The following is a 27,140-nucleotide window of genomic DNA, read 5'->3' as shown; positions in this document are numbered from 1 at the left end:
TCTGTTTGTGTGTTTATTGGCTATTTGTATATCTTATTTAGAGAAATGTCTATTCAGGTCCTTTGCCTATTTTTTGACTATGTAGAAATGAAAATTTATTGCCTATTTTCTCTTCTGTGATTCCCTTCTCACTTTCACCAAATAAATCACAAGTTTTTCTATAGCAAAGAGTTAGTGCTACAACTCTCAGAATATTCTTGTTGCGTGTTAGTATCAAGACAGTGCCAAAGGAAAGAATACTAGACAATTCTTTGTTGCATGGTGGTATTAATGATAAACAAGTGATTCTGAGAGGAAAAGCATGCTTGTATGAGAAACGCTGAAGTCATTGACACTGAGGAATGATTAATAACAGGATTAAAGTCAGAGAGTGGGGTGGTCAGGAGAGTTACAACAGGTTGGAAGAGAAAGGGAGGGAAATCCTTAAGCTGAATAATCAGTACAGCTCCTTTGACCCCTTCTTCTGCTTTTCTCACCTTAAAAATGACAAGTGTTATTGCCACAAAGTATTATTAACTTCAGATCTAGGGATCTTTTGCCCAATTTTTAACTGTGATATTTGTTTTTGTTGAGTTCTGAGAGTTTTCTTTACATTCTGGATACTAGACCCTTACCAGATAAATGATTTGTAAATATTTTTTCCCATTCTGTAGGTTGCCTTTTCACTTTCTGATACACAAAAGTTTTTAATTTTGAAGTCCAAATTTTTTGTTTCTTATGCTTTTGGTGTCATTTCTGAGAATCCAAGGCCATGAAGATTTACTCATATATATTCTTCTAAGAATTTTATAGTTTCAAGTTCTTACATTTAGGTGTTTGATCCATTTTGAGTTAATATTTGTATATCATGTGAGATAGGGGGCCATGTTGATATCTAGTTGTCCCAGCACTATTTGAAAAGATTATTTATTCCTCTTGGAATGATATTGGCATCCTTGTAAACAACAACTGACAACTGGATGAGTTTACTTTAGGGCTCTCAATTCTATTCCATTGATTTATGAAATCTCCTTATGCTAGGATCACAGTTTTGACTACTGTCACTTGATAGCAAGTTTTGAAAGTGTGAGTGCATCAGCTTTATTTTTCTTTTTCAAGATTTTTTTCATAGTCGGGGTCATTTTCAATTCCATGTGAATTTTAGGATCAGCTTTTCTATTTCTGTAAAAAAAAGAAATCCTTGGGATTTTGATAGGGGTTGCATTGAATCTGTGGATTGCTATGGGGAATCTTGCCGTCTTAACAATATTAAGTCTTCCATCCATGAACATGTGATGTCTTGTCTTTTATTTAGGTCTTCTTTAATTTCTTTCAGCAATGCTTTGTAGAAGTTTTGTGCCAACTTGGTTAAATTTATTCCTAAGTGTTTTATTCTCATTGCTGCTGTGGTAAATAGAAAGTTCCCTTAATTTAATTTTTAGATTGTTCATTGCTAGTCCATGGAAATTCAATACTTTAAAAAATATTTATCTTGTACCTGCAACTTTGGTGATTTTATTATCTCTAGTAGTTTTTTGATGTTATTTATGATTTTCTATATATAAGATCATATTATCTGTGAGTAAAAGTAACTTTACTTCTTGTCAGTTTGGATGCCTTTTTTCCCCCTAATTGCGTTGACTAGAATTTCTAGTGCTATGTTGAATAGAAGTGGTGAAATGAGATATCATTGTCTTGTCCTGATGTTAGGGGGAAAACTTTCACTCTTTTATCATTGAGTTTAATGTTAGGTCTTGGTTTTTCATAAATATCCTTTGTCAGGTTGAGGAAATTCCACTCTATTCCCAGTTTTTTTAGTGTTTTTTTTTTCAATCATGAAAGGGTTTTGGATTTTGTTAAATCCTTTTTCTGTAACAATTGAGGTTATCCTGTGTTTTTAGTCCCCTTCATTCTACTAATGGGGTGTATTACACTGATTGCTTTTTGTATGTTGAACCATTCTTACACTCTTGGGATAAATCCCACTTGATCATGTCCTATAATCATCAAATTTTGCTGCTGCTTCAGTTTGCTAGTAATTTGTTGAGGATTTTTGCATCTATATTCATAATGAAAATGGTCTATAGTAATTTCTTTACCAGGCTTTGCTATCAGAGTTAAATTGGCCTCACAGAATGAGTCAGGAAATGTTTCTTCCTTTTCTATTTTTTGGAAAAGTTTGAAAAGGATTGATGTTAATTTTCTTCAAATGTTTGGTAAAATTCACCAGTGAAGCCATCTAGTCCTGAACTTTAATTTGTTGGAAGGTTTTTGATTACTGATTCAATCTCTTATTAGAGGTCTGACCAAATTTCCTCCTTTTTCTTAGGTCAGTTTTAGTAGTTTATTTGTCTTTTAAAATCTAATTCTTGACGTTTACACTCAGTTTTGTTAGCCATTTAAAAATTATTTAGACTATTATTTATGTTTAAATGGTTTCATTGCATCCCTCCTTTACTCATTTATTTTTATACTTGAACTTCCCATTTTGGAGCTCTTAATTGCATCTCCAAATAATTTTTCCAGAAAGTCATTTCATGTGTGGCAGATTTTCTGAGCTGGGTATGTCTGTGATTCCTACTGCAAAGGAATATGCAGAGTTCCGAGCCAAAAGGAGAGGATGTCCCTGTTCTCCACTTGTGTAGGCTCATTGTCAATGAGTTCTTTGTGTGTCTCTCAGCCTCATGGAGTCACCTGTGAAAAGTTTTCCTTCAGCTCCTGCCTGTAGAACTTCCAAGGACCAAGGACCAGTATCTGAGACAGATTCTGCTGTTTTCCTAATCATCCAACTTTCCCATTCCTGTCTGCCTGAAACCCTCTCTGTATTTCCTGCCCAAATTGACCATTGGGACTCTGCCCAGCAGGTCATTATTTGCTTCCAGGAGTATGTCAGAACACCTTTTTCTGGGCACAGACTCAGACATCTGCTACATTCCTAATTAAATATTTTACAGCATATGTTTAGGTGTGCTTTTATTTCCACTGTTTTTTTTTTTCCCTAGAACATGAGAATGCAAACCCTTTTAACTTACCTACACCTTTAAAAATAATCAGTTAAATCATTTGTATCAAGCTACTGACTTTTGCTTATATTTAATTTGCTTTAATATTCAGAAACATCAATTATCCCCACCTTGTCTCTGTATTTTCTCTCTTTTGATTTTATTTACTTACTATCTTCCCATTGCTTCCATCCCCATCCTCCTCATTGCTCTTTGTTTATTTTCTTCTATATTTTTGAAGATCTTATAATTTGTCCTCTACCATCTGATTTAGTTTTCTTCATTTAGATATTTAAAAATCTGCTTTTTAATCTGTATGTAAATATATTAATACTATTATTGCACTATGTTTTTCTTCAGACCTTTCTAGTTGATTAGGTGTAAGTTTCATTTTTATCTGGCAGTTTTCAATTTGTTGTTTTTACTCTGCACGGATTTCTGTGTGTTTTGACAGAATTCATATCTTCTTGCATCTTTTGGGCACATCACACAATTTATTAAAATTTATTCCTTAGAGATTTCAGTGTTGTCTCCTTTCCCTTATCTTGCAATAATTTTCCATAGGAATTAAGTTACTTTTTTCTCTTTATTCATGAACTAAATATATTCTGTAAAGTCTAGATGTTTATGAACTGAATAGGTTTGTAGACATTTTTTACCCTGTACTCTTTTCCAGAGCCCTATCTACTGAGTAGGTTGAATTGCCTACCTCTGAGTCTCGTTTCCTTGTTCTAGCAGACTTTCACTGTGGAATCTCTATTTCACTGTAGTGGAACATTCTTTAGTATCCGTGGTGTGGTTTTCTGAAATGCTGAACTGATGAAAGCATGAAAAGCTGTAGGTTTCTTTCTGTACCATTTTGATCCCTTTATTTATATTACTGTATATTTTAAACTTATTTTCTTAGTTGTTACCTTAAGAGATTACAATTAACATCCTAACATTACGGTCTGGTTCAGATTTATACCAACTTAATTTCAATACTATAAAAATTTTGCTCTTTTATAGCTCTATTGCCCTCTCTTTGTGAGGCTATTATCATATAAATTACATGTTTATGCATTCTGTGTCCATCAACACATATTTATAATTATTGCTTTATTCATTTGTGTTTTAAGTCAGAGAGGAGAAAAAAGTTACAAACAAAAATTTTATTTATATTTTCCTTTACATTTACCTAGTTATGTTACCTAGTTACTTTTACTAGTGCTCTTTATTTTTCATGTATATTTGAGTTATTGTCTAGTGTCTTTTCATTTCAGCCTATAGTGTTTCTTGTAGGGCATTTATGCTAGTGACAGACTCTCTTAGTTTTGTTTATTTGGGCTCTGTTCAATTTTTTTCTTTTTGTTCCTCAGACTGGATAACCTCAGCTGGCCTATCTTCAAGTTCACTAATCCTTTCTTCTAAGTCTGCTCAAATTTGCTACTGGGCACTTCTGTGGAGTTTCTCATTTCAGTTAATGTACTTGTCAGCTCCAGAATTTCTGTTTGTTTTATTTTTATAACTTCTGTCTCTTTATTGATACTATTTGGTGAGACTTTGTTGTTATACTTTCCTTCAGTTTAGACACAGTGACTTAAAGTCTTTGTCCAATGTCTGTGCTTCCTCAAGGATAGTTTCTGTTTATTGTCTCATTTCCTGTGTTGAGCCATACTTTTTTTTTTCTTTGCATATAAATTGGACATTTAAAATAATATAATGTGTTAATTGTGGAAATCAGATTCTCCTTTCTCCTCAGGGTTTGTTATTGTTATGCTGTTTGCTCTTGTTCTTATTCTTACTGTCATCATTGAAAAAATTTAGTGGCTTTCTTGAACTAATTTTGTAAAATCTACATTTGTAGTGATGTGTGACTACTGAAGTCTCTGCTTGCTTAGCTTAATAGTCAGGTGATGATTGAAGATAGATTTGCTCAAATTCCTGGAGCCAGTGTCACCCAGTTTTTGCTTAGGGGTTCTTTTGTTGGGACAGAGCCTCAGTGCTCAAATAGGCAGTTTACAGTTCTGCATAAGCCCTCACTTCCAGCTTGTCTAGGGCCTCAAGGTCAGTCAGATGTGAAAACTTAGGGTTTCTAGGTCTTTTGTGAGTATGTGTACAGCCCTTGGGTGTGCACATCAGTGTAGTGTAAACACTTGACAATTAGCTTTTTTGATTGTAATATAAGTACCTAACATTAAGCTTCTGTTTCCTGAGGCATCCACTTAAATAAACACATTGCTAGCTACACATCCTTCTTAAATAAGCACATTGCCAGCTACACAGTTAGATAAAGAGCCAGGCCACCTTGCCCATGAAGTTCCCCTTTCTGGAAACCTTGATTGACCTAGATAACTGACTGCCTGCTTTTCCCTTCCTGCACTTTAATCTCCACAGTTACGTTTTCAATTCACCAATAACAAGTGACCCTGTAAAATCCTGGTCACCCTACCCTTGATTCCAGTAAAGATAGAACCCTGGGTCCATTCCCTCTCTCTCCCTTTACCTGTGACCTCGTTGTGTGGCGCTGGGCATGCCGTGTATCGTTCAGGACCCATAAGTAGACAACTTATCTTTCCAAAGTTCCCTGATGGTTGTTGCTGAGGTACACCTTCCAGTCATAAAGAACCACTAGGGCTGGTCCAGCCATAACATAATTCTCTGACTCCGGTCAGAGAAACATCTGTGAGGGCTTGCCGCGTAGAGCATGAGCCCAAGTGAGCGCCCACAAGCATTTCTAGGTGATAGCTTCACTATCGATAGGTTGAGACTGACTCAAAACAATCAACTTACACAGTCACATGGCCTAAAGTCACTGAAATATTTATTTTATTGTTATCTTTATTTTTCAAGGCTACTACTGAGCTAGACAGCAAAGTATGGCAGTAAAGCAAGTTACAACACTAAAAACCTCACTGTTCTTACTGAGACTTGTTAGTCTTTATGGAATAAGTGCTCCCTGGGCTGCTGTAAGTCTTCCAACAATAAATTATGAGACACACAAATAAACAAAGTATGGCCCATACATGGAAAACAGCAATTAATAGAAACTGGTCTTTGAAGAAGCCCAGGCATTGGACTTACGAGACAAATACTTTAAAGTTTTCATATATTTTTGCCTTCATACTTATTTTTTGTGTGGTTTGGAGAGGCTATTTTTAGTCGTCCTGATGCCATTTTAACCTGGTCTTTTGTGCTTAACACAATGTTTTTGAGATTTATTCATTTCACCACATATATTCATAACTAATTTTAATTTTGAGGATGGGATCTTAGTTTTTTCCGGCATGGAATTTTATTTGTTGAATTTATTAGACATGCTTTTAACCTGTACTGTGGTCTGACAGTTTTTCAGTTAATTTTGTTTTTTCCACCAAATACATGGTCACATAGTCTATTAATAGCAACATTTTGGTTTTCTTCCTTATGTTATTTATAACACTTATTATTGTTTTCTTGTTGCAGTGGGTCTGATCAGTCTAATGTTTTATTATGAAATACAATGTTTAGTGCAGGAATCTCCAAATATCTCATAGGGTTAAGTAACTTTTCTTCTTTTCCTAGTTACTTTTCACTCAGAAATAAGATGTTGATTTTTATTGATGATTTTCCTCAGCAGTTATTGAGAGGATCACGTGAATTTCCATGTTAACCTGTTAATCTCATAAACTAGTAATGAATTATCCATCCAATCAAGATGCATTATTTCTCAATAGCTGCTGGAGAGGGTGTGGAGAAAGGGAATCCTCCTACGTTGTTGGTGGAAATGTAGTTTGGTGCAGCCATTATGGAAGACAGTATGGAGATTCCTCAAAAAACTAAAAATAGGCTTACCATATGATCTAGCAATCCCACTCCTGGGCATATATCCAGAGGAAGCTCTAATTTGAAAAGATACACACACTCCAATCTTCATAGCAGCACTATTTACAACAGCCAAGACATGGAAGCAACCTAAATGTCATTGACAGATGACTAGATAAAGAAGATGTGGTATATATATATATATATATATACACACTGGAATACTACTCAGCCAAATAAAATAATGCCATTTGCAGCAACATGGATGGACCTAGAGATCGTCATACTAAGTGAAGCAAGCCAAAAAGGGAAAGAAAAATACCATGTGATATCACTTATATGTGGAATCTAAAAAAAAAAGACACAAATGAACTTATTTACAAAACACAGACTCACAGATATACAAAACAAACTTATGGTTACCAGGGGGAAAAAGGTGGGTAGAGGGATAAAGTAGGAGTTTGGGATTTGCAGATACTAATTCTTGCATATAAAACAGATAAGCAACAAGGTTCTATTGTATAGCACAGGGAACTATATTCATTACCTTGTAGCAACCTATAACAAAAAAGAATATGAAAAGGAATATATATGTGTAACTGAATCACTCTATCAGAAATTAACACAATATTGTAAACTGACTATACTTCAGTAAAAAAGATGCATTGTTTCTAAATTTGCTGATTAATTTTATTTGCAAATATTTTAATTGGGATTTTTGCATTTATGTTTACTAGTGATGTAAGCTTTAGGTTTCTTTATTAAGATGTTTTTATCCATCTTTGACATTTTTGTGTTACTCACATAAAATATGTTGGGAAATTTATTTATTTTTATTATGATATATTTTAATTGCAGAACAAATATTCATCACTCAGATTTTTCAAAATTAATTTATTTTTACCATATTCACTTCAGATTGTTTAAATCAATAGAAAATTACAAGTAAAATAGAGGCCCCCTTTGTATCTCTTTCCAGTAATTCCCTCCTGCCTCAGATGTGAACAATATTTTGAATTTGGTGTTCATTGTTGTCATGTTTTTATATTTAATGGTATATTTATAAACCTAAAAGGTTATGAAGAATTTTTTGTAGGCTTTCACATTTCACATTAACTATTTAGTTATTATATGTATATAATATGTATATAAAGTGTTGTCTCTGGAGCCAGATAGTCATTGTTTGAAATTTCCAACTGTAATAGCGAATTTTTCTGTTCCTGTTTTCAGTTCTTTTAGTTTTTCTTTTATGCCATTTGAAGCTTCATCATTAGTACATACTATTACGTCTTCTGAGAGACTTGACTTCTGTTTTTTTATTATGCAATGATCCTCCTTTTACTTTTAACCTATTTGTGTCTTTATACTTAAAGTAGGTTTCCCATAGCAATCATATAGTAGGATCTTGTTTTTTCTGCAGTGTGACAATCTTTGTCTTTTAACTGGAACATTTAGAATCATTTACATGCAATTATTGATATTGCTGGGTTTGTATTTACATTTTGCTACTTTGTTTTTATTTGTCACATTTGTTCTTTGCCCCTTTTTTTCTCTTTACCTGCATTATTTTTATTTTTTTAGCATTTCATGCTATTTCATACTGTTAGCTTATTTACCTTTTCGTTTTATTATTTTAGTGGGTGCTATGGAATTTACAATATGCATATTTAACTTATCCCAGTAAATAGTATCCCATTTCACATATACTGTAAGAAACCTACAGCAGTGTACTTCTTTTTCCCTTATCCTACTATTGTGATCTCATTAATGCATACCTCACATCTATGTGTTATAAATCTCAAAATATGTTATTTTTTATTTAAACAGTCTATTATATTTAAACAATGTTCAAAAAGAGAAAATGTCTTTTTTTAGTTACTCACTTTTTATCATTCTATCACTTATTTTCATTATATACATTCAAGTTTTACTCCTTCTGCCTGAAGAATTTCCTTTAACATTACTTGTGATGCAGGTTTGATAGCAATAAATTTTTCATCTTTTGTTTACAAAAGTATTTCACCTTCAGTTTTAAAAGGTATTTTTGCTGGATATGGAATTCTGTGTGGACAGTTGTTTTCTTTTAGCACAGGTGCTCTAAATGTGTTACTTCCTTGTCTTCTGCTTTGCATTGTTCTGACAAGAAGCCTGCAATATTAATTTGCAGTAATTAGTTGCCAGTGATTCTTTGTGTCTTTGTGCTTAACATTTCTCTGGATGCTTATAATTTTTTTCTTTATTACTGTTTTAGAAATTTTTTGATTATAAAATACTTGGCACAGTGTTCTTTGTGTCTTTCTGTATGGAGTTCATGGAGCCTTTTGTACCGAGGAGTTATAGCCATCATCAAATTTAGAAAAAATTTGGCAATTTTTTTACAAATATTTTCTGCTGTCTTCACACCCTTCTTTCTGTGACTCTAATTAAATATATGTTAGTGTGAATATTTGCTAATTTTGTTTCAGTTTTCATTTCCTCTCTGTGATTCATTTTGTATGGTTTCTACTGCTGTGTATTCAAGGTAACTGGCCTTTTCTTATGCAGTGTTTTCTCTGATATTTATGCCACTTAGTGAAATTTTTGTTTCAGATAGTGGATATTTTATCTAGACATTTCATTTGATTCTGCATTTGCTTCTCATTATGTTTATGTCTTTGAGCATTTATAATATTAATATTAGAAGTTTCAGGATCCTTGTCTCTTAATTTGAATGTCTTTGTCATTTCTAGATCTTTTTCTATTGATTTTTCTTTCAGTTATGTGTTACATACTCATGCTTCTTCATATGACTAGTAACTTTTGATTGGGTGATGAACATTGTGAGTTTTACATTGTAGAGTAGTGGATTTTGTTGCCTTCCTTTAAAAAGGGTTGGAGTTTGTTATTAGGCAGTTAAGCTACCTGCAGATCAGCTTGATCTTTTCAGGTACTATTTTAAAGTATTGTCAAAGTCCAGAGAAGCCTTCACTTTAGGGCTGATTTAGCCCTACTGACGTATGATCCGTCTCTGGTTTGTAATGAGTGTACCATGTATTCAGAATGTCTGTTGGGGACCTCATGATTCCTAGCATTGTGTGAGCTCTGGAAATTGTGGCTTCAGCTCTTTGGTCATTGCTTTCATCCCTGGCAGTTTTTCTTTGGTCTCATCGGTTTCACCCTTACATGAACAGATTGGTATTCAGCCAAAGACTCAAGGATTCTATGCAGATTTCTGGAGCTCTTTCTCGCTGCAGCTCCCTTCTCTCTATACTGTGCCTACAAATTCTACCCTCTTTGTCTTCTCCTTATTCTAATTTCTGTCCCTTCAACGCAGTGAGAAACCTGGGCTCTAGGTGATTTCTCTCTCATTGTGTTGTGGTCTGGAAACTGCATAAAACAGAAATCTTGGGTGATTTAGCCCTTAGCCTTTTTGTTTCCATTCTCTCAGTTGGTATAGTCTTGTCCTGCCTGTCATCCAACCCTAAAAGAGTTAATCTTTTATTTTGTCTAGTTTTATAGTTATTTATGACAAGAGGGCAGAAGTAGAGGCCAATCGCCTCAGTTTAATCTTTTTAATGAAGCAACGAAAAGGTAGAAGAGCTGCATTTTAAGGTACAGAGAATGTTCATATTTTGCTATTGACATTACTAAAAGGCTAGAGGAGAAAGGGGCATTGAAAAGTCATGAATGTCCATTTTAAGGATGATAAAACTGAGGTAAAGGGAAGCAAAAGAACTTGCTTGTTGATGTCTGGACTGTGACTTTACAGTTTGGGCAGAAACTGGCTCTATTCCTATTCATCGTTAGACACTGTGCTGTGCTATCTTCTTATCACTGCTGCTGAGTTGAGAGTATATCGTAGCAATTAGTGTTAGTAATGATAAAAATGACACTGGCAGTTCTGCCCAGTGAAATTGAAAGTATATTTATATTCCTTCTTGCTCTTGGTTAGATTAAATTTTAGTTTTGATTTTGTCTTTCTTGTGCAGCCATTTAATAGCAGTGATTTGCAGTGTCTGATTTAATATCACCTAATTGTCTTATTAAGTCTAATGACTTTTCTATAGAGATCAGTAATTTAAAAAGCCTTAAAATTGGAATAATAGACAAAATATTTTATTGTATCTTTTGTTCTGTGTTTCTCATTTACTGCATTATATTGACTAGCATTTCACTGCATTGAATAATACGCTTCAATGATTTCTGAAACTGGCATTATTTTAATTGTTTTCTTTTCCTTTTTCAAGGATATTTCTTTAATGGGAAAAATGTATTGGCACAAAACACCCCAAGTGCAAGCAGAGCAAGGACTACAGACAAGTATTAAGGAGCCTCAAACGGTAAAGTCTTTTATAAAAATACTCCTTGCTATATTGAAGTATAGTCTGCCGCTTGTTGCTTGAATATTTATCTAGAGAGTTAAAAAAAAAACTCTTCTGACTTACTTTAGAGACATATTTAACTGTAAGCGCATCTAATCTAATACCACATCAAGAGTCTGGGCTACTTTGGCTCATGGCTGCTGCCTGTCACAGACCTTTTGAACTAAAGGCCCAAACTCTTCTCAGAAGGAAAAGATTTTAACAATTCTTTTGGTCTAAAGGCATTTAGATCTAGAAGTTAGTTGGAGAATTAATTAAAAGCTATTAGCTTCTAAAAAAGCATCCCCTTATGCTTTATTTAGCTAGAAGAATAGTGAGAAGCACGGACAAGGAGAGTATTTTGTAGAGAAATATGGACACTTGGTGGCAGAAGTTTGTTTCAGAAACAGAGTTTCCTTTTCATCCATCATTGGCAAAATACTTACAGGATTCAAAACAATCTGGAACATATTCCCTGGGAATGGGGAGTGTCTCCCTGTGTATAGAAATCCGTATTTACATAAAACAAATGATGGTGTGACGATCAGTCCTTTAGAAAGGATTTGTAAAATGATATCATTAAATAACAGGCTCCTTTAGTTCCTAAAAATATGATTCCACATACATAAAAATTCAGTTCACAATTCATTTTTAGGATAATATATCATGTTTAGAATATGTACTGAATTTTTTTCCACAAAAATTATGGATCCAAAATGTTAGAGTTATTACAAATGGTTGACTACTAGAGTTTGAGATGCTCTGGGTTGAGAGCATGTATTTTTCCCCTTTGTATTTGCATTGTCTGTCTCCAGACCCAGCATGTGTGGCATGTGGATATGTGGATAACTCAATTTTGAAGCCTTACCACGTATGCTATAGGCTTAAAAACTGACATCTAGAGTAGCTGCTTCTAGGTGACACTATTTACAGGTAGATATCAAACCCTCTGACCCATAAGCTTCTAATCGGTATAGTAAACTGAAAATATAAGATCATTTAAGTTCAGAAAAATAGTTATCTTCATTAATAGAATAAACTTGACTTAATACCATTCATTGAATATTCATGTAAAATATAAGAGGAGACTATTCCATTTTTAAGGAAACTATGACAAAGGTCGGTTATCAGAGACCTACCTTATACATCATCTGGATTGTTTAAAATAAAGATTTAAACAAAACTATCAATTGCTTTGTAATTCTGTGAGAACCATACTCTCAGCTTTGACATTTACACACAATCACTGGACCGCTCCTGGCCACCGGCTTTTTAAGAGGAAGCTTACCACTTCTTTAGAGGTAGAGTACCTTTAAGTTGATACCTGGCCATGGTGAAAAAGCTCCTCTGCCTTATCTTTCATTCCAGACACATTTTGGGGGTGCCTGCTCTGCACAGGAGAGCAGAACTCTGTCCGTCCATCCTATCTATCCTTTGGACTTGTAGAAGCCTCCTGGGCTGAGATTTGTCTGGGCAGCACGCTCCTATCCAGAGAGGTCCTGCTCTTTCTAAGTGGCGCCAGGCACCCTACCTTCAAAACGTGGCAGCTTCAGTTGTGAACATCTCAGTGCCACAGGCCAGAGGGCTCTTAATTCTTTGATGCAATATATTTGCTTTTAAGAAAGAGCATCCTTAATGCAGTATCTTTCCTTTTTTAAGTACCTAACATTTTAAGTATAATTGTTTTTGAATCATCATAGAGAATGATTTCCTCACATACTTATCAAAAAGAAAATCAAGGAATTTATTCGTTCGTTCTTTTCCTATGACGTGGCAGGCATTGCTTTAGACATGGTTGATATAAAGATAGAAAAGACAGTTCCTGCTCTTGAGGAGCTCATTGTATGGTGTAGATCAGTATATAATGAGATAAAGTACAACACTGTTTAATAAATATTCTAAATAGGGACTAATTACATAGTAGAGAAAAATATATATGATTTTCTTTCATTTATTCGTTCACTGATTCACAAATAATTGAAGAGAGTCTATAATGCTCTTAAGTGCTTGAGGTATAAAACATAGGTGAGACACAACTTCTTTATTAACGAATTCTCAAACTTTAAGGTTTTGAAGTACTCAAAATTTTTGGTCTCAGAATGCCTTTAAACTCTTAAAAAATATTTTAAGGACCCAAAAGAGTTTTTGTTTATATGGATTCTATCAACCAATATTTACCATACTAGAAATTGAAACTGAGAAAAATAGAAAATATGTATTTATTCATTTAAAATGATAGCAAGCGAATTACACATTAACATAAAACATACTTTTTAGGAAAAATAATGTCAAAAGAAAACAGTTCAGTGAGAAGGGTAGGACTGTTTCACGTTTTTTGCAAATCTCTTTAATACCCGGTTTAACAGAGAGCTGGATTCTCATGTCTGCTTTTACATTCAGTTTGTTGTATATGTTCTTTTGGTTGAAGTATATTAAGTCTAGTCTGATGAAGATTAGAAAAAAGTCATATTTTAATAACCTTTTGACATAGGTATCAATGATTTTCTTTGTTAATACACTAAAACTCCACAAGTGGTAGTTTCTTTAAGATTAATTGAAATAGAGAATCTGAAACCAGATAAATAAACTTATTGTATATCATTGTATTAAAATTAATTGATCTATTTTGCTCTTTGAATGGATCTTTAACTCCTGCGTTATTTAGTATCTCATGTGTTAATTACTTGAAAAGTATTGTCTCACTGTTTTATCCCACCCCCCAGTGCTTTTCCATTATAAATGCAAATGTCAACAGAGTGAAAAAGGAAAATAAACTTAATATTATTTTGAAAATAGTTCTAATGCTGCAGATCCCCTGAAAGGGTCTCAGTGATCTCAGGAGTCTGTGGACCACACTTTGAGAACCACTAGTCTATTGGGTAGAGGAGAAAGAGGGTAAGAGAGTAAGTACAATTTGGAATCAGGTTGTTAAGGTTCAAATACTGTTCTGCTATTTAGTCTCAGTATGACCTGGGTAGGTTACTAAGCCTTAGTTTCTTCATCCATAAAATGGGGTTACAAACAATTCCTACTTCACGGAGTTGTGGAGAAGATTAAAATTGAATGAGTTAATGCTCGTATATGTTGACGATTATGATTATGATGATTACTTAGACACTGTAATATGATATATTGTGTGATATATGCTAAAATAGAGCAGGGCACAGAGTCGTGGTAAGATCAGTAATGGCACTGTGGACAAGGTGAAGCTGGGCAGAATACTGAGAGGGTCAGTTGCAGCTGGAGGATTACCAATCCTCTCTCTAGCTTTTCTTCCTCCATTTTCAATTTTGGAAGGTGGTACCTTCATCTGTTCAGTCTCCCAGCCAGACCCTAGGAGAGTGTGTTGAGGAAGCCAGGAGCATAGAGAGTCAAAAGAAGGGGGTGACTAACAGTTCCAAAAGCTCTGGAACATAAAATCAATGGGTTTGTCATAGGTAGACAGCATAGGGCCCATGGCACACGTTACTCTTGTGTATCTCTTCTGCCATTTTTATGGAAGGGCTTTACTAACACCTTTTTTTTTTTTTAACAATGAGGAAGATGAGGCTATAATATTTGGTACTATATGCCATCTTTATTCTTTATTTTACTTATTAGCAAATGAGTGTACAAAAGAGCAAAGCGATACAATTGTGTTTTCAGGTTATTCTATAAAATTCAGATTCTATATAAGTAAGACTGGTTTCATTATCTGTTAATTTGAAGCAGTGCTTATAATCCCAAATAATCTTAGTTTAAAATTGGGTAATACCCACAATATGTTTATAAAGATACTTTCCTTAGGGCTTGGTGAGATACAGGTTAAGTCAGTGAGATATTTTTAAGGAACACAAAACAGGTGTAGAAATGATATTTTGTGAGAATTTCTCATTAGGGCTTGGCATAGAGCTGGGGTGTCTGGATGGTCTTCTTGGGGCCTCTGGGTCAGCTCTTCTCTGAGGGACTGAAGTCAAACTTCTGAAAGAGCATTTGGCTGGCAGAAATTCCATGTCTTAGGACCAGAGAACCTCAAGTTGAACAGAGGTTGGATATTTCTGTGGGCTTTGATTCTGTGTAAGTGTGAGGTGGAGTCAGGGTAAGATTGGAGTCTTGTTATTTCCTTAAAGTTGTTGCATAAAAAGTGTGGAGTAGCTATATTTTCTGAGACAAGGGCTAAGGAAAAATAATTTGCCAAATTTCACATTTTTCTTAAGTCAATTTGAGTTTCTTTTTCTAAATCTTCAGAGGAAACTTACTATCTCTGCTTAATTTTAATCATGCATTTTTATAATCATTTTGTTGTCAGAGGGAAAATATTGCATGCCTTAAAACTTTGGAAGGACCAATAAAAAGAGCATATTTGTACATTTACATTTTCCAACAGACTGCACTTGAGGACCTTCCTGAAGCTGTATCAAGTGTTCTCCAGATTGAACAAGAGGATATATCAGAATGGGGAATCTCAGATGCAGAAAGCATATTATTTAAGCCTCAGGAAACTTTGGAAGTTCAGCCTGCAGATGAATCAAGTAAATCTTTGGAAGGAGAACAGCCCATAGGTGATTCAAAAGCAACCAAGAGAATATCTTTAAAGGTAAAACGTTACTTAAGCTGTAAAGTTATGAGAGTTGAGGGTGTGTAGGTGTAAAGATGTGGCCCAGGCAAGGGCCAAGGCACAGGGGAGGGTTCACCCTGAAAAAGGGGCCTTAGATGTGAACGTGGCTCATTTGGGAAAAGGGGACTTCTGTTTTTTGAGGGCTTTTAGTCTCAAACCTAATTGCAACTCCGAGGAGAGAAGAAAGACTATTAAGGAGTGAAGGAACCTCAAGGCTTTCAGAAATTGACTAGGAATCTTCCTGTCACCATCCTGAGGGAGTCAGGAACTGTAGCCCAGGGGCCAGGACTGGGTGAGCTTTGTAGCTTTCCTAACTCTGCCCCATTTAGGTTTATCCTACTCCCTGAGTCTTTTCCTACTGTGAGCATTTTATTTTATTTTATTTATAATTTTGTTCCATTTTATTTACACATAATTTTCATAATTTTATCATATTTGTCTATTGCCTTACCATTATTTACTTAGTACTTTTCTTTGAGTCACTTTTTGACTTAAAAAATGAGTTTATTTAAAAATAGGCATATGATTAGGATTTTTTTAAAAAGCCACATTTTCCTGAACCACAGCTTATTATCTTGATTGTCACCAGTGGTCCTTTCTGGCTGATGTAGATGGATACTCCTTCTTGGAGAAACAGCCTTTCTAGCCTGTCCCTCTCCTTCTGGGTCCCCCTTTCCCCACCAGTGACCATAATCCTACTACTATGCTTTGCCCAAGTCAACTGGCTATTACCAGTTCTTCAACTTTGGCCCCAAACTCCCAACTCTGAAACCTTAGATTTATCTGTGACCTTATTGTTTTCTAGCCTTTCACAAAGCAGTCAGTCTCCAAGGCCTAGATTCCTCCTAAACATTATTGCTTATAATTTTTTTCCTCCTCTTTTCTGGTTGCCCCCATCTTAGTCTGCGTTCTGGTGACCTTATGTCTGGATTAGTACAGCTGCCTCCTGGTTTTTATTCACTTCTCAAGCCCTACTTCCTTAGGTTCATCCTGTATGACACTAGCATACTGGTCTTCCTGAAATAATAGGTGGTAAGGAAGGTGCACAATAGCTGACCAGAGAAAAGCCACCACTGCTGTCGGGGGGAGGGGCTGGTGCTCTGACTGTGACTGACTCCATCAGAGCTCATGCTGTCTTTCTAAAACACACCCTTGGGGTGTGAAGGGAAGCCTGCCGAGGCTTAGTGCCCCTGCTCATCACTTACTAGTCCAGGTGAATCCTGTGTGTTAGGCTGACACCTTCTAGGTGTGGAGAACTTAGGAGGCATCTTTAAAAACTATGGCCTTGCTGTGAAAAAGTGTCAGGCTGGTGAGTACAGGTAGCGTTTTTATCTAGTCCCCCAGATGAACATTGGGACTTTGGAAATAAAATGTGGGCATGATGGGCAGGGTTAGCTACTAAATGTGTCAAAGAATTAAGTAAATTTTCTGGACAGTGACAAAGTCCTGTAATGGTCATTCTTTTGGTTTACTGTGGGTGCTATTAAGTATTATCAAGAAATATGCATTTTGATAGATGTATACACCAATGAAACCACCACCACGATCAAGATAGCTAACATTTCCATCACTCCCCAAGAGGTGCAAATACATAGATATACATCTATCAAAATTCATCAAATTGTACATCTGAAATCTGTGTAGTTTACTGTGCAGGAATCATACTATAATAAAGGTGATACTAAAAAAAGAAATATGCACAATTACTTATTTTTGGTAAAAACACAATCATTTCCTAAGGTAACTAGAATTTATTGAGTGTTTACCATGTTCCAGCCACTTTTCTAAGTGTCTTACATATGTTATTTTACTTTTTCCTAATAATCTTATTATTATCCTCACTTTATAGTTGAAAAAATTGAGTCATAGAGAAGATAAATAACTTGCCTCGTACAAACCTAGGGTTACAGAGGCAGGACTTGAACTGAGGTGGTCTAATTCTGGAGCCTTCGCTCTTTCCACCTTGCAACGCTGCCCTTTCATGACAATGATTAACAGGTATCTGGATAAGTAAAAGGGCACAGACTCACAGTGGCAGAAGTGACTGTGGATGGAGTGTCCCTCACTTAACTGGGAGGATTGAGCTGGTGAGAGAGCCTTAAGGAATGGATTAAAAGGGTTCTCAACTGAAACCAGCAGTGTTTCAAAAGAAGGAGAAGAGAATGTCTGATAAGACTTTGTGGTTTATTGTTGTGAATATCGTGGGACACATCAGAAGTGCCATAGAAAGTAGTGCTTGAGGTTTTCTGACTCATCCCTCCAAATCTTCACCTTGCATCTTTTTTTTTTAAATTTGTGATAACATCTCAAGGTCAGTTATCATCTGTGAACTTCACCCTGGTTGGACATTTGAGCCCATAAAGTTAGTCTCTGGCCTCTCTGGCACAGGAATGAGGAACAGTGTACTGCAGCCAGCCAGGCCAGACTTGGGCGGGGGGTGAGGAAGCCTCTTCTGACATTGCTCACAGAAGTGGCACAGAGGGGTGACAGTGCAGGGCTCCCACTGCCCAGATATATGCCAGAAGGTCTCACTCAGCAACAAAAGTAGAGAATTTGCCCAGTCCTTACTTTATTGACCATTGCTACCCTTAGAAGCTCATTAGTATAATAAGGGTTATTAGGACTCTGGTCTAAGTCATGACCGACAAAAAGAGAAATTAGATAATAATGACTGTGAAGAAATGACCAACAGAAAAACCCGTGAGAAGCCTGTTGAGCATTTTGGGAGGGGAAAAGGTCAAAAGTCTGAAGAATGTAGCTAATCCCACGTCCTGAGATTCTAAGTAGAAGGGAGTTTCAGAGATGTGGAATACCTGAAATGCCCCCAAATTTTCACAAAACAATTTTAAGTGATCTATTGCATTCAGAGTTTTAAAAATATACCGAAGATGAAACAAGAAATACATATCCACAGATAAACATAAAAGTGGCATGTGGCTGTAACAGTTCTATCAGGAAGGCTAAGATCCAGAATGGGTTGAGGCCTGTGAGTAATGCTAAGAATAAGAAAGTATTTTTTTGGTGTTAGTTTTGGAGCAAAGAGAGAAAAAAGGAAGGATAACCCTGTCATTACGGATGAATAGTGTGATGACAACAGATGACAGAACAGCCTTAATTTATTTTTGGAAAAAGGTTGAGGTTTTAAACAAACAGAACTGTGACAAAGAGAAAGGGGAGCTGATAAAATTGTACTTTGCTTCTCTTAAGTCTGACAAGGAGAAAGATCCTTAGTGTAGAAAGAAGAGAAAAAGAATTGATAAAAGAAACTCGCAGCCCAAGACTGGTAAAAGATTTTAAGAGTTAACTTAGATATCTGATCCTGTTGGCTCGGGCAGGCAGGCTTAAGCCTCTGTGCCCCTGTTAGCGGCAGCTCTGAGGAGCAGCTGCAGTGGTGAGGTGCTAGGAGCCTGGAGACTGGCAACTACAAATCTGAGTTTTATTTTATTTTTTTTAAAGTAAAAGTTATGGTTTCTCTAATGTGTGCACTGATCCTGGACAAACTCTGGAATGATTAAATAAATCATTAAAAGAATTGTGTTTGAACCTTTATAAAAAGGAGTAATCACCTGGAGCCAGCATGGATTCCCTAAGGGCAAGCCATGGAAGACCCACCTTATTATTATTACTTTTTCCTCCAATTATCAGACTGAACGTAAGGAAAGTGTCAGACCTGGGGTTCAACACGAGAGTATCACGAGGAAGAGCCTGGCTTATCAGAAAACTCAATAAACATTAGTAATTGTTATTATCCTTTGGATTTCAGCAGTCCATTTATAAAAGCCTCCTTCTTTCTTTCTTTTCTTTTCTTCTTCTTTTTTAATTAAAGTATAGTCAGTTACAATGTGTATGAAAGCCTCCTGATTTTTGTAGAAAGTTTTGTAGAAAGACTGCAATCAGGTGAACTGCCAGGTAGATTTGTAACCAGTTATGCAAAGGATGGACAATTAGTCATGAGTCCTTAGTGGACTGTTAGAAGGCTGTGTCCAGTTCAGCGTATTTTATAATAATTTGGATGAGAATATGGAAGATTGATTGGATTTTCAGATAATGTCCAAAATGTGACTGGTAAGATTTAGTTGGTCAGACCTCAGATGAAATTTACATGGGATAAATGTATGTATGATTCTGTCCTTGGCTCCACAAAGTATATAGATATGGGATGGCATGACTTAGAGCAAATGTGAAAAGGATTTCAGGGTTTTAAGTTATAATTCAGCTTTGTTACGAGAAGACACGTGCAGTCATAGTTTGTATTGATTGAGGATTCCCATAAAAGAGAATCATCTTTCTCCTGGTGGGTCTGATCACATCACACCTCAGATACTGTGTTCAGATCTGGGTGTCCAACGCCAGGGGAGACACTAACAAATTGGAGACTGTTTGGAAGAGAGCACTTAGGATGACAAAGCAGAGTATTTCAAAACCATGTCAGTAAGGCAGAGTTGGAGGGACTCGGGGTGCTTATCTGGGGGAAAAGCAGGCCCAGGGGACTCAACTGTATTCAAATATTTGTCTGTCAGATGTAGGAGAGCCAGATTGTGCCTGTACAGTCCTGAGGTTTGAATTGAGACTAATAGATGAAAGTTGTTAGGCTCAGTAATAAACATAAATTCTAACACCTGGAAGGGTTTCAAAGAGAGACTGGTTACCTTTGCATGTATCTAAGTCCTCTGTTTCTGATTGTGTTCAAGTCAGGATGGATGGCCTGTGGTGGAGATACTATAGAGGAAATTCATACGTAAACTGGATGGTGAGATGGAATGCCCTGTACTCTGAACTTTCCTTATTCATCACCACTTCCTTACCCAGGACACTGCAATAGCCCTCTCCTTACTGCTACATGGAGCCCAAAACCTCTACCTAGTTTATAAGAACCTCCCTTTATCTGGTCTCCCTCTACTTACTGTCATATCCCTCTGCTTTCCCCTAGGAAAACCTCTCTTCTTTCTTTCTTAAATCTAGTCTCAAAAAAAAGTACAGAGCAACCCACGGAGAGAAGTATCTTTAGATGAACTATTGCCATGAATTCTGTACATTTCCTAAATAATCTAGGAAAGCACTACTCCTAATATCTATAATGATTAAAAGGCTATTATTTAGAAACAGAAATGCATTTGATTTTTCCCAAGAGGAAAACAGAAAACAGTATAACAGTAAGAAATATAAATAGGTAAGCATTGCTCAAAACAGTTATATTAAGCATGAAAGTTCATTTTGGCTTGTGCTTGCAACCACCAGACTTTTAACTGACTAAAGGTAAGTTCTGTTAAAAGCACCAATCAAGAAGAAGAGATTTACGGAGGGAAAAAAAATCTTACATTTCTTCTTTAATAGTTTTAAGGCAATATATAGAATATTATAAATAAATATGGTACTAATATTTTTTGCTATGTAAATGTATATGTAAAAATTTAGTAATGAATTTGGAGGAAAATACCAACTCCACCTTTGGGATTTGTATTTTGTTATAAAATATACATAGAAATTAGGAGTTTAAATAGAACATAGACCATGAGAGAAAGATCTGACTCTCAGTTACAACTTTCCTCAACAGCACACCTTATTTTTTTTTTTAAGGTGAAATCATCAGAATTGTTGCAAATTAAAGGAAAAGAAGTTAAGCAAAAGCGAAAAAGTAAATTAAGAATTCCACAAGAGAGGCAAAGAAACGTTTCAAAACCCCTGTATGATCAAAAACTGCCTAAAAAAAAGTAACGTTCTTAACTTTATAAATTTTACTGTCTGAAGAGAAGTTATTCAGTAGCATTGATACCTGAAAGTGTGTTTTTAAAGGAAAACTGAGTGTTTTAGAAATTCATATAGGAGATCCAAGTTAAACCTCACAGGAGGAGTTGGTGGCAGATAGCAGTTAGGATATGTATGTTGTACTCCACACTTTTTTTTTTTAGCCAGTGGACTTATTTTAATGTCATAACAATAGCTAGAGTAAAAATGGCTCATTGTGAGACAAAAGAAAATTAAATGTTAGCATGTCAGATTTGATATTGTCGGTCACTATAATTCCTAATTTGGATGAACTGTTCATTATATTGGTTAATTTTGTTGTGATAAAATAGAAGACAGCTGAACACAAAACGTCCACAGTCCAATCGATTTGGGAATTTAGGTGGCCTTATTTTCCTCTGCTATCATTTCCTATTTCATTCCTGCCTCCCCCTACACCATGTATTTTCAGTAGGGTTTCTTAACATAAGGGTGCAACCACAATTTCGAATAATAGTGTGTAAATGCAATTTAGATTTATGGTTTATCTTTTGCCATTTACCTTGTTGAAACTGATTTTCTCTTCATTTCTCCTCTAGGTTTTTATGGGTTGGTTTATTCTAGACTCTTCTTCATTTAACTTTTTATGGGGGCTTAGAGAAGCTTTAATTATTAGCTTTTGTTGTTGCTTCAGCCACTGAAAGGTGTGCAGGACGTGGAAGACAAGCTTTTTATGGCCAGCCTAAACTTTGTAAATGGATATTACTCACAATTTAGTAGCTGAGAGTACACTCATGGGAAAAGAATTCCAAAGTTTATGAAAGAGTCAAATTGGCATTTAAGTGACCCTGTACATGCCGTTGCTTATCTGCATTGCTTTAAGCTCATTTAGTTAGCAAGATTATGTATTAAAACAAATAGTGACAGCAGACAACAAGTATTTTACCTTCAATAAATAGTTACTGTCAGATTATCAATGAAGCAGAAACGTCTTGATTTTTTTTTTCTGAAAAACCTTGCATTTAGTGCATTAGGCAAAGTAGTGTGGCCACACACAGAGTCAGAGTCTTTTCTTTTTTATGTCTTAGTGTTTCAAAGAATGACAAATAGTCCTGTTTAAGGAGAGTGTGCTATAAAAACACACAGCCTTTCTTGAGCATGCCAAAAATATTTGTAGATCTTTTTGATATATATAGTACTGTGTTAATTCATTAAAACTGAAAATTAGAAATCTCCATTGCAAAGAAATAAGAATGAGATGCAGAGGAATAAAAATCTGGTATTTAAAAAGTTTATATAACAAAGGAGAGTTTTAGAAAATCTTTCATTCACTGCTCCTTCTTCCCTACTCAGTTTTTTTCCCCTCACTTTTCTTTCCAGTGACTAGCCTCCGCATTAAATTGTTTTCTTGGGAATTCAGCCATCTCTTGAAAACGTAGTGTTATAAATAACTAAATAGCTAAAAAGCTAAAGCTCAATAGCCAAGGGAGAGCAGATGTCTACTATAGAGTGTCACAGGGACACAGGAATTCAGATGGGTTCTGATGCTTTTTTAAGGAAAAAAAATATGTAGTGTAATCTCAAGAACATGCCACTAGCCAGGACCTGTCCCAGACAGAGTGAAAATGTAGGCGAGCTTGACATCAGAACTCACCTTTTTCTCTCCTCTTTTTTTCCGGTCCTTTCTTAGGAGCCCTGAGTGCCTGGGATCCTTGGCCTCCTGGAGACCCATTTTCACTGCCCGAGCTATGTCTCTGTCTCAGGCATTTCCAAATGCTTTAGATTTACCTCTCTTTTCCTCCCCCACTCAAACGTGTGCAGATTTCATGTCCTGTTTTTGTTGGGCCCTGTGCTGTTTTGGAAATGACATAAACCACTCTGATTATTATTGATAGAATAATGTACACATGGTGCCTAGCAGTGGGTTAGGTCCTGTGTAGTGCAAGTAAATAACAACAGCAATAAAACTAAGCAGCCATTTCTTAAGAGCTTCAGAGATCAGCAACTGTTGTTGTTACCAATTTTTACAAGGCAGGAGTTAAGAATTTCTATCCTCATTTTATAGAAGACCTTCAGAGAGGCCAGTGATACCGTTTGCAAGTGTCAGAACGAGGATCCTGATCCAGGCCCAGCCAACCCCAAAGTCTACACTGATACTGTGCTGCTGACCAGCATGTGGAGCAGTCAGTGGATGGACACACCTAACCCATTAGACGAAGGGTGGGAATGAGTGGACAAGAATAGGGTACTGTGTGAAAAGAGATATTTGTAGGAAAGAAAAGAAGAGTTTGTAGAGAGGCTTGTCCTTGAGGTATTGTTTGCAGAATGCTTGGGCACAGACTAAAGGATATCCATAACTGAAAGAACTGAGAGGTCTTGCTGGCCCTGTGAATTGTCCAGTAGACTGAAAATAAAAGCTCACACCTGCCACGTGAGAGATACTGTTTTAAATGCACTCCTTTCTTTCTCAAAGCAGCTTTACCCAGGATGCACTAAAATTGTTCCCAACTTAGCTGATTTTAAAGAAATTAATTGACTTGCTTATGGCCAAGTGAGAATTTTAAACAGGATTTGAACAGAGATAGTTTGACTGCAGAGTCTACAGTCTTAACCACTATGCTAGAAGTGGGGCCCGATGTTAGGAGGCTTGAAACTTAGGGAGAGAAAGTCGAATGAAAGCCGCAAGCAACAAAGAGCCATTGTGCAGGGTAGAAGAATATTTAAAGATCTATGTGATAGGTTTTTGCAGAAGGTATGGAAGGGGGAAGAGACGGAAGGGGGAAGAGACAGAGGGTGCAGTGCTCAGTCCAGCTGGCAGACCTTCACTGATGCAGGCTGAAGTGATAAGGACGTGGACTGGAGCGTGGTGGAAGTGAGGAGGGAGAAGGAGCAACTCTGTGCAAGGGAGAAACTCAGTTGTTCATCAGATAAGCTGATGAAGGGCAGAGGAGACAGAGATGGCTCTAGTGTTTTGTACTTTGATAATGAGGCATGTAGATGAGATAGGGATACCAGAAGTAGGATTTGGGAGCTCTCAGCACGGAGGAAGTTGCTGGAACACCGAAGATGACGATTCCAATGTAGAAAGAGTAGTTTGATCTTGGAAGCCATACCCAAGTTCAGAAGATGGCAAAAGAAAAACCAATGACTAAGTCAAATTATGATGAATTTGAAAGCTGGATGGAAAGCTGGGATAGTGCAGGCTTAAAAAAAGCTTATGGAGGAAGAGCAATTTCAAGAAGGGTCATCAGTATTGCCAGTTGTGGCTTAGAGGTCATAGAGACAACGAACTAAAAAGCTCATGTTCATTTCATTTGCACAATCTAGAATTCCTTTGATTTCGTTGGAAGAGAAGGTCGTCATTTGGTTAATGTAAAAGTATAACTTTAGTAAGGAGGTGGAGATGGGGCACTACTCAGGGGTCATTAATAGGCATTATTGGAAACAAATCTGACATATACTTAGCAGTACTGTGTTTAGATCCTAATAGACACTCACTAATTTTGCGACCTATCCAAAATAAGCCTGCTCCAAAATAAGGATACTACTACCTCCCATATAGTGTCATTGTGAAAGTTAGAGACGATGTGTGTAGATTGCCTAGCACAAAATCTGGTACATAGTATATTCTCAAAAAGCATTTGTGGATTGGATTGGATGGCATGTGACCCTGGGGAGTAAGAAAGCAGATCTTATGCCCTCTTCTCCACTTTGGAAAGGCAGGAGGGAGGCAAGTTCTAGCCTGGTGGGAAGGAAAATGCCATGTTAACTTAGAGAGAGTCAGGTTTCCATTGATGCTAGTTAATGGATAGTGTCCTGACATTAGCATTTGAGCTGAGTAGCAAAGGAGGACTGTATGATGGCTAGTTATGTTGTCACTGACTGAATTAGAAAATTCGAGAGAGAAGAGATTTGGGTGGGGTGGGAGGATAATGAGTTTACTTTTGGACCTGTTGATTCTGAGGTATCTGTAAGACATACAGGTTGAAATCTTTAGCAGGCAGTTGGATATATGACTGAAGATCTGATCAATCACCTGAGATTGTAATATTAAATTTGCTATAAACTACTGTTATAGTTTTAAATGTGATCTCCTACACTAGGCATCCTTTTTAGGGCCTGAACTAAACTGTCAATTTTAAATGTATTTTATGTCTAAAGAGCGAGAGTACAGAATTATTAAAAGAAGCCCACTTTCTTATCTCTGCTGCAGAATTCCACAAGACTACTCCAGTCCAACCCTTCATGATCTGTGTGCCACGGTCCCTGCCCAGGAGCTCCCCATTGACTTGCAGGTGGCTTCTCGCGTGTATCATACAGCTGACAAGAAAGGCCACAATACCGTAATTAGAGTATTTGGGACCTCTTTCTTTGGTGGTCACTATACAGATGAAGAGCAAAGAGTTAGGTAAGGGTTCCACTAGTAATTTTGTTTTAAACTAAATTTAAACTGTCAACAAATGTCTGCCTGTGAGGCTTGGATTGTGAAGACTTGCTTCTGTTCTTGGGCACTAGGGAGGAGCAGTTTTTGTCCTCCCCCTCCCTTCCCAGGACGTACACAGTCTTCAGTGTCAGTGTCTTCATTTCCTGCCATTATTGACATGAACCATGCCCTATTGTAAGGTAACTTTAGTTTAGTGGTTTATCGTTCCCAAAGAATGTGACATACATGATCTCATCTGTTCTTCTTAACAGCCCTGTGGAGTACAGGTATGGAAACCGAAGCTCATAAAAATCAAGCAACTTTGCCAAGCTTGTATAGCCAAGAACAGCACAGATTTGGGAGCTGAAACCAGTTTTCAGATTTCACCATCATTGGGCATACTTGATCCGGGGATCATGTACAAAAGTCATTTCCTGTGGTGTTTTTTTCCATGTTGCCTTGTCTCGCTCTGCTTTGGAACCTGAGTATTCTTTTGCAGAGAGTATATAATTTATAACATCCTCAAGTGAGAGGAGAAAAATGAAGGGGGCTAACATTTACTTAACAGAAACTATGTTCATTGCACTGTGCTGTGCTCTTCACGTCTTCCCTGTTAAAATTGTTAGCTGTAAGAGAAGCCATAATTTCCATTTTATTCATGAGGAAACTTAGACTTTATAATATCAGGTTACTTGCCCAAGTTCTTACCTTTAGATAGTGATTAGAATCCAGATTTGTTTAGCATAGATTTTCTCAAATGTTTTTTCATTATCACCCCTTAAGAAGGCTTTTTTAGACTCCCCCTCCCCAGTTTCCATCCCCATTAAATTGTAATACCCTAGATATATTGTGTATCTGTTTCTGGTACTGTATGTATATTTGTGCCTTACACATAAAAAGATAGAGCTCTTGTCACTCCCCTCACTCCCTGCCAGCCACCAATTTTCACTCCCATAGGGGCGATACCACCTGCACATGGAGAAAGCATACTCTAAACTCGCTTGCCTTTCAGGACAGCCGGTAGGAATCCTGAAAAATCATCTACAACGTATTTTAACATTAATAAAATACTAAATATTAAGTTAACTTTAAGTAGATGTGTTTTTAGTGTTATATTTTAACTTTTCTAAATATATGAGAATAGTATTTTGAAAGGTCACTTTTAACTACACTATCAACAAATTAATAACTTATCCCCACTTTTCATGCTATGTTCTGTTCCCATTTCCTCAAACTTTACTTTCAGTAAAAATTTTAACATTTTATTGCATTCTTCTAAGGTTTATAGTCAT

At 36.3% G+C, this 27,140-nt stretch overlaps 1 protein-coding gene across 1 annotated transcript in view; it reads left to right on the top strand.

Moving 5' to 3' along the window:
• The window catches only part of TTC6 (tetratricopeptide repeat domain 6), a 160,962-nt gene that overhangs the window by 39,994 nt on the left and 93,828 nt on the right, over positions 1-27,140 (top strand). The window contains exons 3-6 of the mRNA XM_074365615.1: positions 10,991-11,083; positions 15,471-15,680; positions 21,279-21,412; positions 25,639-25,833. Of these exons, the coding sequence (XP_074221716.1) occupies positions 10,991-11,083; positions 15,471-15,680; positions 21,279-21,412; positions 25,639-25,833 (632 nt within the window). The remainder of the gene's footprint in view (positions 1-10,990; positions 11,084-15,470; positions 15,681-21,278; positions 21,413-25,638; positions 25,834-27,140) is intronic.

Source organism: Camelus bactrianus, chromosome 6, assembly GCF_048773025.1.
Source record: "Camelus bactrianus isolate YW-2024 breed Bactrian camel chromosome 6, ASM4877302v1, whole genome shotgun sequence".
In the NCBI taxonomy this organism is placed as follows: Eukaryota; Metazoa; Chordata; class Mammalia; order Artiodactyla; family Camelidae; genus Camelus; species Camelus bactrianus.
This window is presented reverse-complemented; position numbering and strand designations above follow the sequence as displayed.